Source organism: Ochlerotatus camptorhynchus, unplaced genomic scaffold (assembly GCF_037179485.1).
Source record: "Ochlerotatus camptorhynchus isolate MF236.1 unplaced genomic scaffold, CSIRO-AGI_Acam_v1.1 ptg000132l, whole genome shotgun sequence".
Lineage (NCBI taxonomy): Eukaryota > Metazoa > Arthropoda > Insecta > Diptera > Culicidae > Ochlerotatus > Ochlerotatus camptorhynchus.
In genome coordinates, this window is record NW_027040622.1 from 3031869 (window position 1) to 3048438 (window position 16570).

General features: G+C 41.8%; 1 protein-coding gene across 3 annotated transcripts in view; it reads left to right on the forward strand.

Annotated features, from left to right (window-relative positions):
• The window catches only part of LOC135700312 (uncharacterized), a 202707-nt gene extending 186985 nt beyond the window's left edge, over window positions 1–15722 (forward strand). For all 3 annotated transcript variants that reach the window (XM_065220786.1, XM_065220787.1, XM_065220788.1), the window contains exons 4-7: window positions 6869–7003; window positions 7068–7712; window positions 13531–14355; window positions 14423–15722. In XM_065220786.1, the coding sequence (XP_065076858.1) occupies window positions 6869–7003; window positions 7068–7712; window positions 13531–14355; window positions 14423–14851 (2034 nt within the window). In that variant the 3' untranslated portion in view covers window positions 14852–15722. The remainder of the gene's footprint in view (window positions 1–6868; window positions 7004–7067; window positions 7713–13530; window positions 14356–14422) is intronic.
• The last annotated feature ends 848 nt before the right edge of the window (window positions 15723–16570 follow it).

A 16570-nucleotide genomic window follows, 5' to 3' on the forward strand; every position in this document is an offset into this window, starting at 1 on the left:
TGAGCATTGCAGTGTAGTTACCAATTTTCCAAGTCAAAGACTTCAGATAACTGTTCAAAGTCCCAGATTTTTTATAACGGAATCATGAATAAAAAACCAAAGACCACTATGACAAGCGTGATCGGTCTGAAGGGATTTTTACATAGAAATTGTTTTAAGGTGATACGATCCAGAACCTTGGGCTCTGGTTCTACTTCGCTTTTTTCCAGGAGTCCATTATCTGCTACCGGAAAACATACAATAACAAAACTGTAATGACAATTTAGTGCCTCAAATCACAATAGTGCCCGAGATTAACTCCCTAGAAAACTCTAAGTGGCAGTGAAAGTGCCTGTGGACGCTGAATCGTATCACCTTAAGAACTCTGTATGTTCCATTCCCAGGTTGGAAATTTTCTCAACTTCCCTAACCATGAGACAAATTTACTCATCGCTGAGTTCCTGCACTTTTGGCGATTATGAGTGAACTAAACTCAAATTTGGGTCGTTCTCATTCGCCGTGCGCCCAACTGATAACAGTGTCGATCATATACAACGCACCTTGCGTCGTGGAAAATGTATTGTCACCATCATAGAACGATGTTTTAAGATGCAGAACGTTGTTCACTATATCCTCGTTACTGATAGCATCAAACTCCACGTCCTCTTTCTGTACAAAAGTGGCCTGTTCCATAAATTTTTGCTGGACCCAAAGGAGGCATTCTTGTAAAACCGATTGCGGAATGTTATCCTCTTCGTCAAACTTGGCTTCTCTGTACAGCATTTTCCATGACTTAGCAATAGAAGAAACCGGTACAATGTCCCATGCATCAGCTACCCAAACCATAGCAACTTTGATTTTGATATACTAAACATTAGTTTTTGACGATAGTTTGATTCCACCATTTGTATTATATTCTGTTCCATAGGCGGCCCCTTGTATTTCTCCTGAGCATTTATCAGGAATCAAGAGGTCCTTAGAATTACATTGGAAGCATTCATTAGATTTCGCTTGAAGTTCTCCTCACAACTAAGGTCTGTATCCACTTTAATCCTTTCTCGAGAAATTTGTGTTTAAAGCCATTGTTTACGTTTGGTTGTTCCGCCTATTTCAATTGTTGGTCTAGATTTCTGTCCTTAGGCGACTCCTCTTCTGCGTCTTTTTGATTTTTCTTCGTTTTCGCTTGATCTTCTGCCCCGCTTTCTTCATCTTGTTCTCCATAATTGTCTACTTCTGCTCCCACTTTGCATGTTTCTTCTCCATCATCCTCTGTTTTCTGCTGTTGTCCTTAACGTCCTCTTAATCCGCTACTATCTTTTCCTCGTTTTCACAATGTTCGATAGATATTAGCTTCATGCAGGATATTCAGCAATCGCTTTTCACTGTCATCATCGTTGCATGTGTGCTGTGTGAAAACTAGTTGGATCGATCCCATGTTTCGTCCTGACTACTTCAAATTTCGTGCAGTGTAGAATTACGTGCCGGACATCGATAACCGTTCCACAGCTTTCGCATGTCGGTTGCGATGATTTCTTCAATAGAAATTCTTGTGTCACACAGGTATGGCCGATGCGCAGATGAGTAGTTTCGCCCATCGTGGTTCCCACTGTTCACTTACGGCTTTGTTCATTGCCTTAATAGCAGCTGTTCCTGGAATACCGATGTTGAGTGACGGATTATTTCATACTCCTCCGGCAAGTCGACCGGCTTCTTCGTTTGCATTTGTTTATTTGGTTATACATCCACATGCTGGGTTTAGTCCTAGTGATGGATTAAGCAATACTAGGAAATACAATATAGTCCAGAAGTAACAAGCTGCAAAGGCCGTGAAGTCCAACTTAATTCCTAATTCTTAAAAATATGTCACGGAATCTCTGACGCAGTGTCTTGCGTGCCAAGTAAAAATCAAATAAGGAAGCAACACGATTGGAAACCCTTTGTAGCCCATTGATAGCAACATACGAACTATAGTTTGTACGACGAAAAGGTATCCTCAGCACTGCGTTGTTACGAAGTGCTTGTGGTTGAACGTAAGCGTCGATTTGTTGTAGAATAGAAGGACAATTGATTCTGCCCTGGAGAATGTCTGCCACAAACAGGGCCCTTGTCGAATCTCTTCGACTCCACAAAGGATCCAGGTGAATTAACTGGCACCGACTTGTGTAGCTTGGCAGGCGATGAGGATCCCTCCAAGGCAGGGCTTTCATCTGATCATATCTGAAATATACAAAGTGAGAATCAAGCAAACACAAAGTTGACTTGTTTTTCACCCTGCGCAAGTTTAAAGCAGCGGAGAAGAGAAGACAGACACACACCCAGAAATAAAGAAAGCTCAATGTGTAGCCATCGCTCCGACGACTCCGACGCAAAGAGCGCCACTCAGTGTAGGGTTGCAAACGGGAAACACAGCAAATAGACAAAATTCTTCTTTGTTATGCCCTTCTTCATCTCCAATGCATGCAGTCGTGGTAAGCAAAGTCTGAAAAACATCAAAGAAGACATTAGCGCTTGTTGTATTATATTCGCTCCCTGCGCCGCACGGAGTGTACCACTCATTGTGTCTATCGCTTTCTCACAGTTGGAATAGAGTGTGCGAAGTAAATGGGAGAACCACACACTCTTTGTCGAGTGTTGTGAGATGCATGCACAAAGTTGCTTTGCTAACGCTCTGAGGTGCTTTCCAGCCCTGCTCCAAGGCAATCGTCAAAGGGCAAACCAGATGAATCGTCGTTGAATAGACTCTACTCTTTGTACACTGTTTTGGTAATTGGGATTCCATACAGGGCAGCAGTATTCTAACAACGACCGGATGAGGGAGCAGTAAAGCGACTGCAAACAGTAGATGTCCGTGAAACTTTTAGCTATCCTGAAAATGAAGCCGAGCGTTCTGGATGCCTTGTCGATCACGTACGAGATATGCTGGCTGTATGTGAGTTGACAATCTAAGATGACTCCCAGATCTTCAATGTGATTCACACGATGTACGTCAACGCCTTCTAGGATATAACTGAATGTAATTGGATGTTTCTTCCGTGAGAACGTGATTACTGAACATTTTGTTGGATTTACAACCATGCGGTCGTGTTGGCACCAATTAGCAAAAGCGTTGAGTTGGAGTTTGAGAAAGTTGCAGTCAGCGATGGCTCGGATTCGGAGATAGATTTTCATGTCGTCTGCGAACGGCAGTCGTGGACCATCGAGGACGAAATTGACGTCGTTGAAATACACAAGAAATATCAACGGGCCGAGGTGGCTACCTTGTGGAATACCCGAAGTGGCAGGAATTGAAGGAGATCGGTAACGGCGCCGGTGGTGTAGTGGTAAGCGTGATTACCTCTCACGCCAGCAGGCATGGGTTCAATACCAGTCGGCGCCGCCGGGATGTTCTGAGACATAACATCTCTGATCAAGACTGCCGTTTATACCGAGCCTATCCGGATGCCCGGATTCAATTTCTTGGATCAAGGAATGCTGCGATTTGCCACTCTCTATTGCTGAAAGACATTGCTGAATTGGACAGAATGATCGATCGCATAAGCCTCCGTAGAAAAAAAAATACATTGTGACGGAAGGACTATTGCTCTCTGCACGCTGCCGCTGAATATTCCTACTTCTACTCTGTCTTCACACCTAGAACCGTCGGGTATCCTGAACGATGGGACGCACTGTATCTAGGGGATCTCCAGCTTTCATCCGTCGTTTCACGTCCCAGTTCCAGGAAGCGAAGGCAGACGCTAAGAAGGCAGTGCAGGAAGCTAAAGAACGACTGAGAGGTAAGCGGCAGCACAACAAGGCGGTTATCAAACGACCAGACGGTTACACGGACATGGCAGAAGAAGTAGCAGAAGAACTGGCGAAGCACTACTGCGAGAGATCGGCGACCTCTAGCTTACCCCTAACTGTTGCAAGCAGCGAAGGAAAGAGCGGAACGGGATCGCGTGCAGTGGCGTCGCGTAACCTCGCTTTTTACCTGTTCAACAACTTTGAAATCGTTATTTAGGGTCATGTTTACATTCAAATCAGTTTCAGGCATAGGGTCTTCTAGTTTCACTGATTTGTATCCATTGGAACCAATATTGTTTTGTTTGTTTACGTTTTGAGTGTTGTTGAACAGGTAGATTGAGGTAAGGGTTACGCCACTGATCGCGTGTACTCTCTTTCAGACACCAACGACATCTATAGTTCTGACTGCACCCTGGATGAGCTTCTGTGGGCACTCGACAAAGGACGTAGTGTCTCTACAGGTCCTAACTCGGTAGGGTATCCGATGCTCCGACGGCTGCCTGATCGCGTTAGGCCAACAACATAGTAGTTGAAGCGATTCGATGCGTTGGCAATAAGCGCTCCCTCTATGAGCGTTCTATGGGAATCGCCCAAACCTATCATAGTGAAAGCGATGCGAAGAGGTGTGTAGCGTTCAGCAAAGCGACAGAGCTTTTCGTGTTGTGCTTTGACGCCTGCAAACGCAAGTGGACTGATAATCTTGTTTGTCACTAGATTCAAAATCAGATCGAACGTGTCCATATCCATTCTTGTGTAAGACCAAAACTTTTCTGGATATTTACGAAGATCTTCGTACAATCTGAAGAAATCCTCATCTCGCCTTTTATTTCGATTGATCGGTTGAACTACAAACTCTCTTTCGTTGTTCATTACGAAATTAATCGTGCTTGAGGAAGCGAAATATTCCTCATCGGATGAATCTATGCTGAATTGAAACAAATTTGAATAAATATTTTGCACTGCGCGCGACTGTAATCAAGCTGAACATTGCATTAGGTCCTAAGTAACATTGATCGATTCTCTTCGTCGACTTTCTCTTTCGTTAATAACTTGAACACAGAACCGTTTCTTGATGTGTTTGTCATATTAGATGCTAGATAAAAGCTTCTTTTATCGATCTGTGTGCTGAAAATACCTGGGAATGTATCTACATTCTACATGGCCGTGGGGATGCAAAGAGAAAGTCGACGAAGAGAATCTGTCAATGTTACTTAGGACCTAATGCAATTTTCAGCTTGTAATGTTTTCAAAAACGCTTTCACTATGTCGTAGGTTGCTTTGCTTGCCGCTTCATTTCACTTTGCCAATTGCTATCGCATCGAATCGCTTCGAATCGCTTCTACTATGTTGTCGGCCTTACTGGAGCTTCTAAACAGAGTTTGGTGTAGTGGCGTGTACCCTATCAGCTGGCGAACCGGAGTAGTCGTGCCGATTCCGAGGCCGAATTCATCTGAGTCTGGTCCTGCAGCTTTCCGACCTATTACTCTGACCAACTGTATCGCGAAGGTGCTCGAGCGCGTGGTGAGTTGGAGTCAAAAGGATGATTGGACAAAAGACAGCACGCTTTTAGAGCTGGGGCGGAGTTGAAACGTGCCTGGCTCGTTCCTGCTGGTTGTCCTAATGTGCCATCTTCATGCCGTCCTCCGTCTTAAATAAAGTGCTGTTCTAAAATGATAAAATGCCAAACAGCTAATAAAATTTTAAAATCAATGGATTTACATAGTTTTTAAGTTGCTCAATTAAAATGGTCTTGCAGCCTAGTGGTTACAGGTGTTGTTTTAGTAATCATGAGGTGCATCATTCTAATCTGTTACATAGATTTTAGATATTAAAATAATTTTGATCATGGTTCAATAATTTATAATCGAAATGATCTGTTACATTTCCTAGGGATCACAATGTGTTCTTCCTTTTCGCCTTGAGAAGGTCAGCTTACGATTGGGGTTGCCCTCTGACTCCTAGTCCAAAAAACCTCACCGTTTGTCCGATCTATCCAGCTGTGTAAATGAAATATTATGCACACTTTGTCGGCACATGATTAAAGTAGAATTTTTCAAGCTTTCATGAGCAAGGCACATTAGTAATTTTCTCATTTATGAGTAGAATGCATTCCCGATTCTGTCAGCCCCTCTCAGCAGCAAATTACTTAAAATTTGCACGGCATTTGAAAAGGCGCATGGAAGTGGACTGCCTTTGCGCTGTGATAGGCAAAGCAACTTCAAGCGGCCATTGCATAATAAGCAATATGACCATATTATGGCAACCCACAATATTCTAGGATACAGCACCACGTTAATCAATCTTTCCTAGCGTGTACACTTCAATCCATCCGCAGTTAACCAATCAAACCACCAATCAATCTTAACGCCATTGCAGTCTCAAATTCTCACCGTAACTCAATTCCACCGGAAGCATACCTACGTGTGCCAGCGTCGACCGTGCCGGACTTTGATTCGTTGCCAGGGGTGTGCTGATGGGTTTGCTTTCCTATCCTGAAGGGCAAAGCATCAACGGGAAAATCCCCGTAGAGGACATGGTGTCGCGTAAGAACTTTCCCCTCACACCTCCATCCCCCATTATTGGCAGCTTAGCAGTTACCTCATCGAGTCAATTGTACTTGTACCTTCCTACCAACGGACTATTGCAAAACGATTTCAAGCTCCGTTGTTTGGCGAACTTGGGAGGAGGGGTCGGTAAGCCACGGAGGCTTTTCAAATCATCGTCAGTCATTCGATTGTGTTACATCACACCTCCCGCCCGGAATTCGCGTTTCGTATTCGGAGGACCAAAACCACGTTTCCATCGGGTCACGTTTGATGGGGAGCCTTTTCTCACGTCTCTTTGCGTTCCCGTCAGCATGGCATGAGTGAGTGTCATATGCATGCACATGTCGGATCTGTTTTTCGTGTTCCTTGCGACACGCTCCGCGTTTTGATCAAATACACAAAGAATAACTTTCCGTTCGCGAATAAATAAAATATTTGATTAAATTAAACATAAGCTGAACATGTGTAGAGATATTCATCTTGGCAAGCTCCGCAGCATTCTGTGTCTGATGTGAATGGCATGAATAACAAGATCTTCTTTTCTCTTTCCTTCCTTGCAGGCACACTACTACCGGGCCCTATCGCTGTCAGCTCAGGGGAAATCCGAGCAAGCCATAATCTCCCACTGCATTTCGATTTTCCTGGATAAACAGTCGATGTGTGTGGCCAACGGGATAAAAGAGGATCTCGCAAAGGTACCGCCCTCGATCGCTCAATCGATCGCGCAAACCAAGACTAAACCCATTTTCTTTTCCGTAGGATCTTCAAAAACTACTCGCCACGGTCCGATCGGAGCCGGAACTCCCGGCCAGCATGGTTGATCCACTCTCGCTAATCTTCAGCACTCCGTACTCTCTGATGAGTTCCCGCAAGCGGCGCCACCATCGGATCCTGTCGGTGCACAAGCACAAAGCGAAAAAACAGTTCCTCAGCCTGCGAACCAGCGACTTCGATGAGGACCACTCCGACTGCGGCGACGAGGACTACTTTCGGTCCAGCTTTTTCGACGAAATGGACGACGACTTCTATCAGCAGACCATGAATCCACCGCACCACCGGCGGAAATCCCTCTCGGCGTACAATCTGAACATTTTTAACCCGCGCATGGACGTTCCGCTGGGATCCGGCAAGGAGCAAATGTATCTAAGGCACCTGCAGCAGCAGCAACAGCAAGTCCAGCAGAATCATCAGCAACCAACAATCATTCCAAGGCCCAACTCGAAGCTGCGATCGTTCGTTGACCGAATGATCAAAGAGTTGGAAGCGGTCCGGTGGGCCGAGGGAAGCCCCGTCCGGTTGAGTGCCCATCCGAGCCAGATCGAGACGTCCGACTTCGACTGTGTGCTGTGCTGCCGGACCCTGTGGCGGCCGGTTGTGACGCCCTGCGGGCATACCTACTGCTGGGTAAGTGATGTTCGGTTAGGATCCGAAGGTTGCATAAATGTTACGCATTTTCGATATTCACCATGCAATAAGCAATGTGAACACAGACAAACAGAAGTTACTCTTTAAACAACATGTCCTTCAAATGATTGCCATGGAACACACTAACGGCATCATCGCGGAAAATAAGCATGCTTGCTAAGTCGCAAACAGTGTTGCATGCAAGATCAAAAAATCATGGCCATTGAATGTCACCCATATTCGAATGACATTTACTCAGTTCATGAATGACATTTACTCAACCTTGAGTCAGATTCAGCGCGCACAATTCTGGAACACTTCCATTTGATTAACACGCTAGAATTGTCCATCAAATCAGCAGAATCAGGAGTAAAATGTGGAGGATCTCGTCCTGGAAAACAACCAAAAATAAACAGCTCTACGGTTATTGAACGATCACTTTGAACATGTTTATACAAGTGATAAGCTTCGAAGATGCTTCCATATGCGCTTGATGCGTATTGCAAAACATTGGAGTGGTTTGAATATTGTAGAAACACTGGAATAAGAGCGGAGAAAAAATCATGAATTTGGCAACAAGATAACCATCTGGCATCACTTGCATTTGTAACTGCTTGCGAGTGACTTTGCCAATGCACCGACGAGCGAGTTCATGAGTGATTGTTAAAAGATTTCAATACTTCTTCCCTAATTGAAGCAAACCATTTGTACATATTGCAGATTGGAACCGCTTTTGACAGATCGATTGGAATCATAACAGTGTCTCCGCTGGTCTCTTATTCCAGTGTTTCTAGAATATTGTATCCACAAGCCGGATGCAACCAGAAAGTGAGGATTGACACCTGCACGACAACAATCTGACAATTAGAGTACGGATTTCGTTCCGATGGTACCGAAGAATTAATATGTCGATGCTACCGACGAGTAGAGCTTCAGACGCTGTTGCAAATCGGACAAGAGTGGGGCTTTTTGTTGAAGTTATATAATCTTCACTGGAGTTTCTGGAGCTTTGCTGAAATTATTGAAACAATTCTGAAGTTTGTGGATCTTCGCTAACACTTTTTAAAGTTCGCTAAAGTTTTTAAATTAGAAGTTAAGATATTCAGCAAATGTTCAAACAATTCAGCGAGTTCCAAGAGCTTCAGCAAAGTTCGAAAAGATTAGGAATAGCTCGTTTAAATGTTTGGAGCTTTTCCTAAATTTATGGAACTTTGCTAAAACTCTCGGCACTTCACTGAATTTCTTGAATCTTTGCTGAATTTCTTAACTTCAAACTTAAAAACAAAAAGCTTACGCGAACTTTAAAAATGATAGCAAAGTTTCAGAAACTTCAGAAATATTTCAACTATTCCAACAAAGCTCCAAAAACTTCTGCGAATATCGAAATAGTGTTCAGTGATGATTATATAACTTTAAAAAAAAGTTCTTCTCTTCTCCGATTTTCAACAGCCTCTGAAGCTCTACTCCTCGGTGGCATCAACATATCAATTCGTCGACCTTCGCTCATGTTCTCAGACCATATCTTAAGTGCTTTAATTGCTAAGAAGTTCTCGGAATTGCTCCGATGGTCTCGGAATGTCTCAAAAGTTTTCGGAGTTTCTCTCAAGTTCTTGGAACTTCACTGAAATTTATTAATCTTTGCTGAAGTTTTTGGAAATTTGCTAAAAATTTTTAAAACATTGATGAACTTTGATGAACTTGGAATATCACTGAATTTCTTGAACCATTCATAGTTCAGGTTTTCGGAGCTTGTCTTAGGTACTTAAATTTCTTAGAATCTCTCCGAAGATCTTAGAATACTTTCGGAATTTCTCCAAATTTTTCGAAGCCTATCTTCAGTTCATGGAACTTTGCTTAACTCTTTGTAATTTTAACGCTGATATTTTTGAAATTCGTATAAAGTTTTTGAAATTGAACTATGTAATCTGAAGTTCTTGGCACTTCTCCAGAGCTCTTGGAAATTATCCGAAGTGCCAGAAATTATTCCGAAATTCCGAAGTAAGTGGAACTTAACTTTTTTAAACGTTGCAGAAGTTGTTGGAACTTTGCTGACATTTTCAAAATATTTTGAAGTTCGCTGCTTTATCTCAAGAACTTGAACTATATAATCCGAAATTCTTGGCACCGCTCCAAAGTTCTTGGCACTTCTCCAGAGCTTTCTCGAAGTCTCTGTCAAATTCTTGGAACTGCACTGAAATTAGTTAAACTTTGCTGAAATGTTTGGAAATTCGCTGACATTTTTTAACTTTCACAAAAATTTTTCAAACTTCGTCTAAGTTTTTGGGACTTTGCTGAAGCTCTTGGAACAGCACTGAATTTCCGAATGTAATCCGAAATTCTTGCCACCGCTCCGAGGTTCTTGGCACTTCTCCAGAGCTCTTGAAAATCTTCCGAAGTACCAGAAATTATTCCGAAATTCCGAAGTACCAGGAGTAATTCCAATGTATCTCAAGTTTTCGGAACTTATCTCAAGTTGTTTAAACTTCGCCGAATTTTTCAAAGCTTCGATTGAGTGCTTTGAACTATGTTGAAATGGTTGGAATTTCGTTTAGATGCTTGAAGCATCGCTGAAGTCTTCAGAACTTATGTCTAGTTTGGCAACCTTCAGTGAACCTCTTGATCCTACACTAATTTTTTTGGAGCTATGTTTAAGATATTTGAACGTTGGTGAAGATTTACTGGTGAACTTTGCAGATCTTCCCGGACATTGTTTAAACTTTGCCGAAACTTTTAAGAATTTGTTGGAGATGTTTCGAGAACTTTAGAGAAGTTTATGATGAGCTTCGAGAACTTTAGAGAAGCTCAAGATGAGCTTCGATAGCTTTTGGGAAGTTCCAAGAAATTCAGGGAAATTTCATGATCGTAAACTAAGTTCAGTGAAGTTTTGAAAATTTCAAAGAAGTTCATAAACTTTCAGCGAACTTTGCTGAAATGCTTAGAACTTCGTATAAATTGTTAAAACTTTGCAGAAGTTGTCACAGATTATGTCCAATTCTTCAAACTTCTCTGATGCTCTTGGCCTTCGCTGAATTTCTACGAGCTAAACATTGCTAAAAATTTTGAAACGTCGCCGAAGTTCTTGAAACTTTGTTGAAGCTTTCGAAAATTTGCTGAAGCTCGTGTATATTCGAACTTTGGTTACAATTTATGAGCTTTGCCGATGTTTTTGGGACTTCCAGGATTTTTTTAAACTATGCCGATGTTCTCGGATCTTTCGGAGTTTCCAAAAATTAAGAGATGTTCAAGATGAGCTTCATCGAAGGTCCAAAAAAATTCAGCGAAATTTCATGATCCTCCACAAAGTTCCAGAAATTTCAGCAATGTTTCAAAAATTTCAGAGTAGTTCTACGACTTTCAGTAAAACTCGAAGCACTTCAGCAAAATTGAAAACACTCCTAAGTCTTCAGATAAGCTCTGACGAATCTTCGGAGGAATTCCAAGAATTTCAACAAAGTTTGAAGAAGTTTCGAGATCTTTGGAGGAGTTCCAAGAATTTAAACTTGAGATAAGCTCCGAAAACTTCAGGAAAATTCCAAAATATTCACCACAGTTTCACAGAGAAGTTTCGAAACTTTTAACGAATTTTCAAACACTGCAGGAAGTTGAGATAAGCTCGGAGAACTTCGGAGACATTAAAATATTTGTGATAACCAACATAAAAATCTGCTACGCTTAAAGAGCGTCAACAAATTTCCAAAAACTTCAGCGTTTTTTCAATAATTCCAGCAAATTTTAGAGAATTTAAGAAAAGTTCCATAAACTGCTGTAAATGTTCATAAATGTAACGTAGTTTCAAAACCTTCGTCAAAGTTCATATATCTTCACTGGGGTTCAAATATCTCAACGAAGCTCCAAGAAATTTAATGAAACATCAACGAAGTTTGAAAAACTTGAGATAAGTTCTGAGAACTTCAGAGAAGTTTCAATTAAGTTTTAATCACTTCAGCGAAATTGCAAGAAATTCAGCAAAGTTCCAAGAGCTTGAGATAAGCTCAGAGAACTTTCGAGAAATTCTGAGAATTTTGGAAACATTTCGAGCACTTTGGAGAAATTCCTAGAATTTATGTGAAACTCCGAGTATTTCAGAGAAATTCCGAGAATTTATGAGACTCTTAGAATTTCTGAGACATTCCAAGAATTTCTGAGAAATTCCAAGAATTTCTGAGAAATTCCTTGAATTTTCAATAATTTCAGCGAATTTAGAGAATTTTAGAAAAGTTCTATAAACTGCTGTAAAAGTTCATAAATGTAACGTAGTTTCAAAAATTTCATCAAAGTTCATATATCTTCACCGGGGTTCAGATATCTCAACGAAGCTCCAAGAAATTTAGTGAAATATCAGCGAAGTTTGAAAAACTTGAGATAAGCTCTGAGAACTTCAGAGAAGTTTCAAAAAATTCTGTGAAGTTTGAAAACCTCAGCATAGCTCAAAACATTTCAATTTAGTTTAAATCACTTCGAGAAATTCTGAAAATTTTGGAGAAATTCCGAGAATTTTGGGGAAATTGCAAGAACTTTTGAGAAATTCCTAGAATTTATGTGAGATTCCGAGTATTTCACAAAAATTCCGAGAATTTCTGAGAAATTCAGAAAATATCTGAGAAACTCTTAGAATTTCTGTGAAATTCCGAGAATTTCTGAGCAATTCCAAGAGGTTTGAAGAAGTTTCGAGAACTTTGGAGGTGTCCCAAGAGCTTCGACAAAGTTTGAAGACCTTGGGTAAAACTCCAAAAACTTCTGTGAAATTCAAAACAAAATCAGTAAAGTTTCTAAAAGTTCAGCGAAGTTTTGAAACTTTTAGCAAAATTTCCAAAAGCTTCAGCGAATTTTCAATAATTTCACCGCAATTTAGAGAAGTTTAGAAAAGTTCCATAAACTTCTGTGAATTTTCATAGATGTAATGTACTTTCAAAACCTTCCTCAAAGTTCAAATATCTTAGCGAAGTTCCAATAAATTTATTGAAGCATCAGCGAAGTTTGAAAAACTTGAGATACACTCCGAGAACTTCAGAAAAGTTTCAAAAACTTCTGGTAAGTTTCTAAGACATCCGTGAAGTTTCTAAAACTTCTGTGTAGTTTCAAAAACTTCTGTGTAGTTTCATAACTTCATTAAAGCTCCAAACATATCAATTTAGTTGAAAACACATAAGCTTTCGAAAAATTCTGAAAATTATGGGAAAATTCCGAAAATTTTGGAGAAATTCCAAGAATTTCTGAGAAATTCCTAAAATTTCTGAGAAATTCCGAGAATTTCTGAGAAATTCCGAGCATTTCTGAGTAATTCCGAGATCTTCTGAGATATCCCTTGAATTTCTGAGAAATTCCGAGAATATCTGAGAAATTCTGAAAACTTCTGAGGAACTCCGAGAATTTATGAGAAATTCCGAGAATTTCTGAGAATTTCTGACAAATTCCGATAATTTCTGAGAAATTATGATAATTTCCGAGAAATCCTGAGAATTTTCGAATTATTTTTGCGTGGTTTGGACCCATTAATTTTACAGCAGAGGGGTTTTAGTTACAACTGAATTGCACACGAAACACTCGAAAATAAAATTGGGGTTTGAATTTTGAATTGATTGTTAAATCAGTGTAAATGAGAATGAAGAATTACGTCTGTTTGTCTGTGATAAGAATATTTTTTTAGATTTATCGCAATGGATCATATCCGAATGCATTGTGCGTGGCTCATTATTCTAATAATTTCCAAAATACCCGGGATTATGCCCAAAATGTGTGTTTATGTCGAAATGCAATAACCATGACAAACTTCAATCAGATTTCTAATTTCCAATTTCTACCCTTTCGCCCCCTTTAGATCTGCCTCGATCGCTGCATGGATTATTCCTCGTCCTGTCCGCTGTGCATGGCCCCTCTGATCGAACAGTTCCGGCACCATCTGGCCAACAGCAACAATAGCAACAGCGGGAGTAACCACACCCTGCTGGCTGCCAATCCTACACTGATCTCATTGTCTAAGCGTAAGGTGACCCAATTTGTCGAGGTGGCCATGCAGCGGTTCATTCCGGATGCGTACGAGAAGCGACGCCGGCAGGAGCTAGACCGGGAACCGACGGTTCCGGTGTTCATCTGTACGACTGCATTTCCCTCGGTGCCATGTCCGTTGTTCGTGTATGAACCTCGGTACCGGCTGATGGTCCGGAGGGCGATCGAAAGCGGAGAGCGTCAGTTTGGCATTGCTCTGCCGCAGCAGATCGGCCGACAGCGATACGTTGAGTATGGAACGATGCTAGACATCCGGGACTGCGTCCAGCTGGGTGATGGATGTTCAATCCTGTCAACCGTGGGAGGGCGACGGTTTCGAGTGATGGCTCGCCACGAGCAGGATGGCTACGATACGGCTAATGTGGAGTTCATCGAAGATGACAAGATCATCGATGGTGCCAATGGCGCCGGCGCTGGCGTCGACGAGGAGAAGGTGCATTTAATCCGGGAGCTGCATGAGAAGGTCCTGCTGAAGGCCATTGGATGGCACGAGAGCCTTCCGGACAACATCAAGTGTGAGATCTTCAAGAGCTTCGGTAAAATGCCGGATCTGGAGGAAAAGTGGGAAGACGTGGTGGATGGACCGGCGTGGGCGTGGTGGATCATAGCGATCCTGCCGTTGAGTCAGCATTTAAAGGTTGGTATTAGCGTTTGATCCCATAATTTCAGCAAGTTAATTAATTAACTATTCTTCCTTACTTTAGGTCGGAATTCTGTCCACCACTAGTCTGGAGAAGCGGCTGCGAGCCATCGACAAAACGCTCAACCTCGAGTCGGCTCAGCAGAAGCGAAAGCGCTCGGTTTGCGTTGTTCCTGCTTCCCCGGCGTCACCCCCTCCTGCTGGTTGCTGTGACGGTCTTCAGACATCTGCTGCAGCGCACCAGCATCAGCAACAGCAACAACATCCGCACCATCCACACCACCACCATCACCATCATCATCAACAACAACAATGCCAAGCAATTGATTGTTGCCTACGAGAAAGAACTACCTCAACGCATCATCACCATCATCATGACCATGAGCACCATCACCACCACCACCATCACCACCATGATAGCGATAGGAACAGTTCCGGGGATCATCACCATCTCAGCCAATCCGCGGTGGAAGCGGCAGACTATCTGCTTTAAAACTAAGCAAAGCATACATGCACTCCAAACACAACACAAAGGCTAGAAATTAACGCAAAAAAACTTGTAATCAATCCAATCCTACTAGGCAGAAACACAGTCAGTGGAAGCAAACGCAACTAAATGGTTCTCTTCTCTTTGAAATGTACAGTACACACATACACTCACTCACTCAAAAATGCACCAGAGGGCATCCCTCAGTGCGTGGAAACATTTGTGGATCAAGCAGCAGTAAGGGCGAGAAAAACCTAGTTTAGATGTGTATAAAACAAACAAAATGCCATAGATCAAATGATAGTTAAATCAATATCCTTCCCTTAAACTCTTTTTTTCCGTACGACAACTTGAACTTGAAACCAATTAGGCAAGCAAACAAAGTATAGGTGTAAGTGGAGCGCGCGTGCATGAATGAGCTGGACACAGAAACAGCGCTGCGGAATGGACAAGTCAGGGACCGGTCCCATTTGTTCCGAATTTTTAATAACTATATTCAAAATCCTCTTAAGCCATGTGTGATTTTTAATCTTAAACCAAACATTTTGAACCCCATAATTCGTAAGGCAAACAAAACAAAAACCCCTACTAAATTCAATCAAGCTTTAATTCGAGATCCTCTTTCAAGATAAAATGTTACCTACTACCTACTACTACTGAGCAAAGCAAACCAAGTTTCTCCTTATACCCGTTTCTTATTCTCCTAATAAACCACTATTCGTAAGAAAATTAAACTTTAAAACAAATCAAAACAAATTCTATATTAAACAGTGAGAACTCTGCTAAGATTAAGGCAAAATGTGAAATGTGAACTTTGAATAAACGTGAATCGATCTGTATTCCGCTGCCCCACGGTTCTGTCTGGGGCCTTTTTCAATCCTACATCTGTGCTGTTCTTTAGCTACTCTATTTCTTGTATCGAAAAATTCTTGCTACTGGTTAGGCTGTTCGTTCTATTCGAATATCTTGTTCTTTCTCTACAAATTTCGATTCTGCAAGCCATTCGTGTGCTATTTCTTTCTCTAATTTCTCTTATTATGCAAGCCCCATTCGTTTGCTATAAAATCACGTTTTGCAGAGTTATGAAATCATTAGATGTTTTGATGATGTTATGTACTTATAAATCACAAGAGGAGGTTGGTATCTTATTGTATGAATTTGACACATAAAACCTGTCAATTTTGCATCTAGAGAGTAAGCGAAATCAACAGGTTTCATGTGTCAAACACATATGGGCCTATTCTGCGCGGCGTGTGAGGTGAGGTGACAGTGAAGTGATGGTGAAGTGACAATTGTCACCTCGGGTGAGGTGACTCTCCATTTGATTTGCATGGAGAGTCACCTCACCCGAGTTGACATTTGTCACTTCACAAGTGACAGCGTGTCACCTCACCTCACACGCCGCGCAGAATAGGCCAAATACCTTAAGATCCCTTCTTATAACTTGCAAGGGCAAAATATCATCATAACATCTAATGATTTCATAATTTCGAAAAACTGTTTTATAGTAAACGAATGGCCGCAAACCTGCTCTTAATTAACCCCCCTATTCTGCGAGTCACGTGACTCTCTCTCACCGGTGAGGTGACAATTGTCACCTCACCGGTGACAGAGAGTCACGTGACTCGCAGAATAAGGGGGAACACACTGGGAAAGTGCTCAAAGGTTTCCGTCCTTCGCTGTCGTTTAATTCGTAAACATTCGCCTCTATTCTTGTTTTCGCTC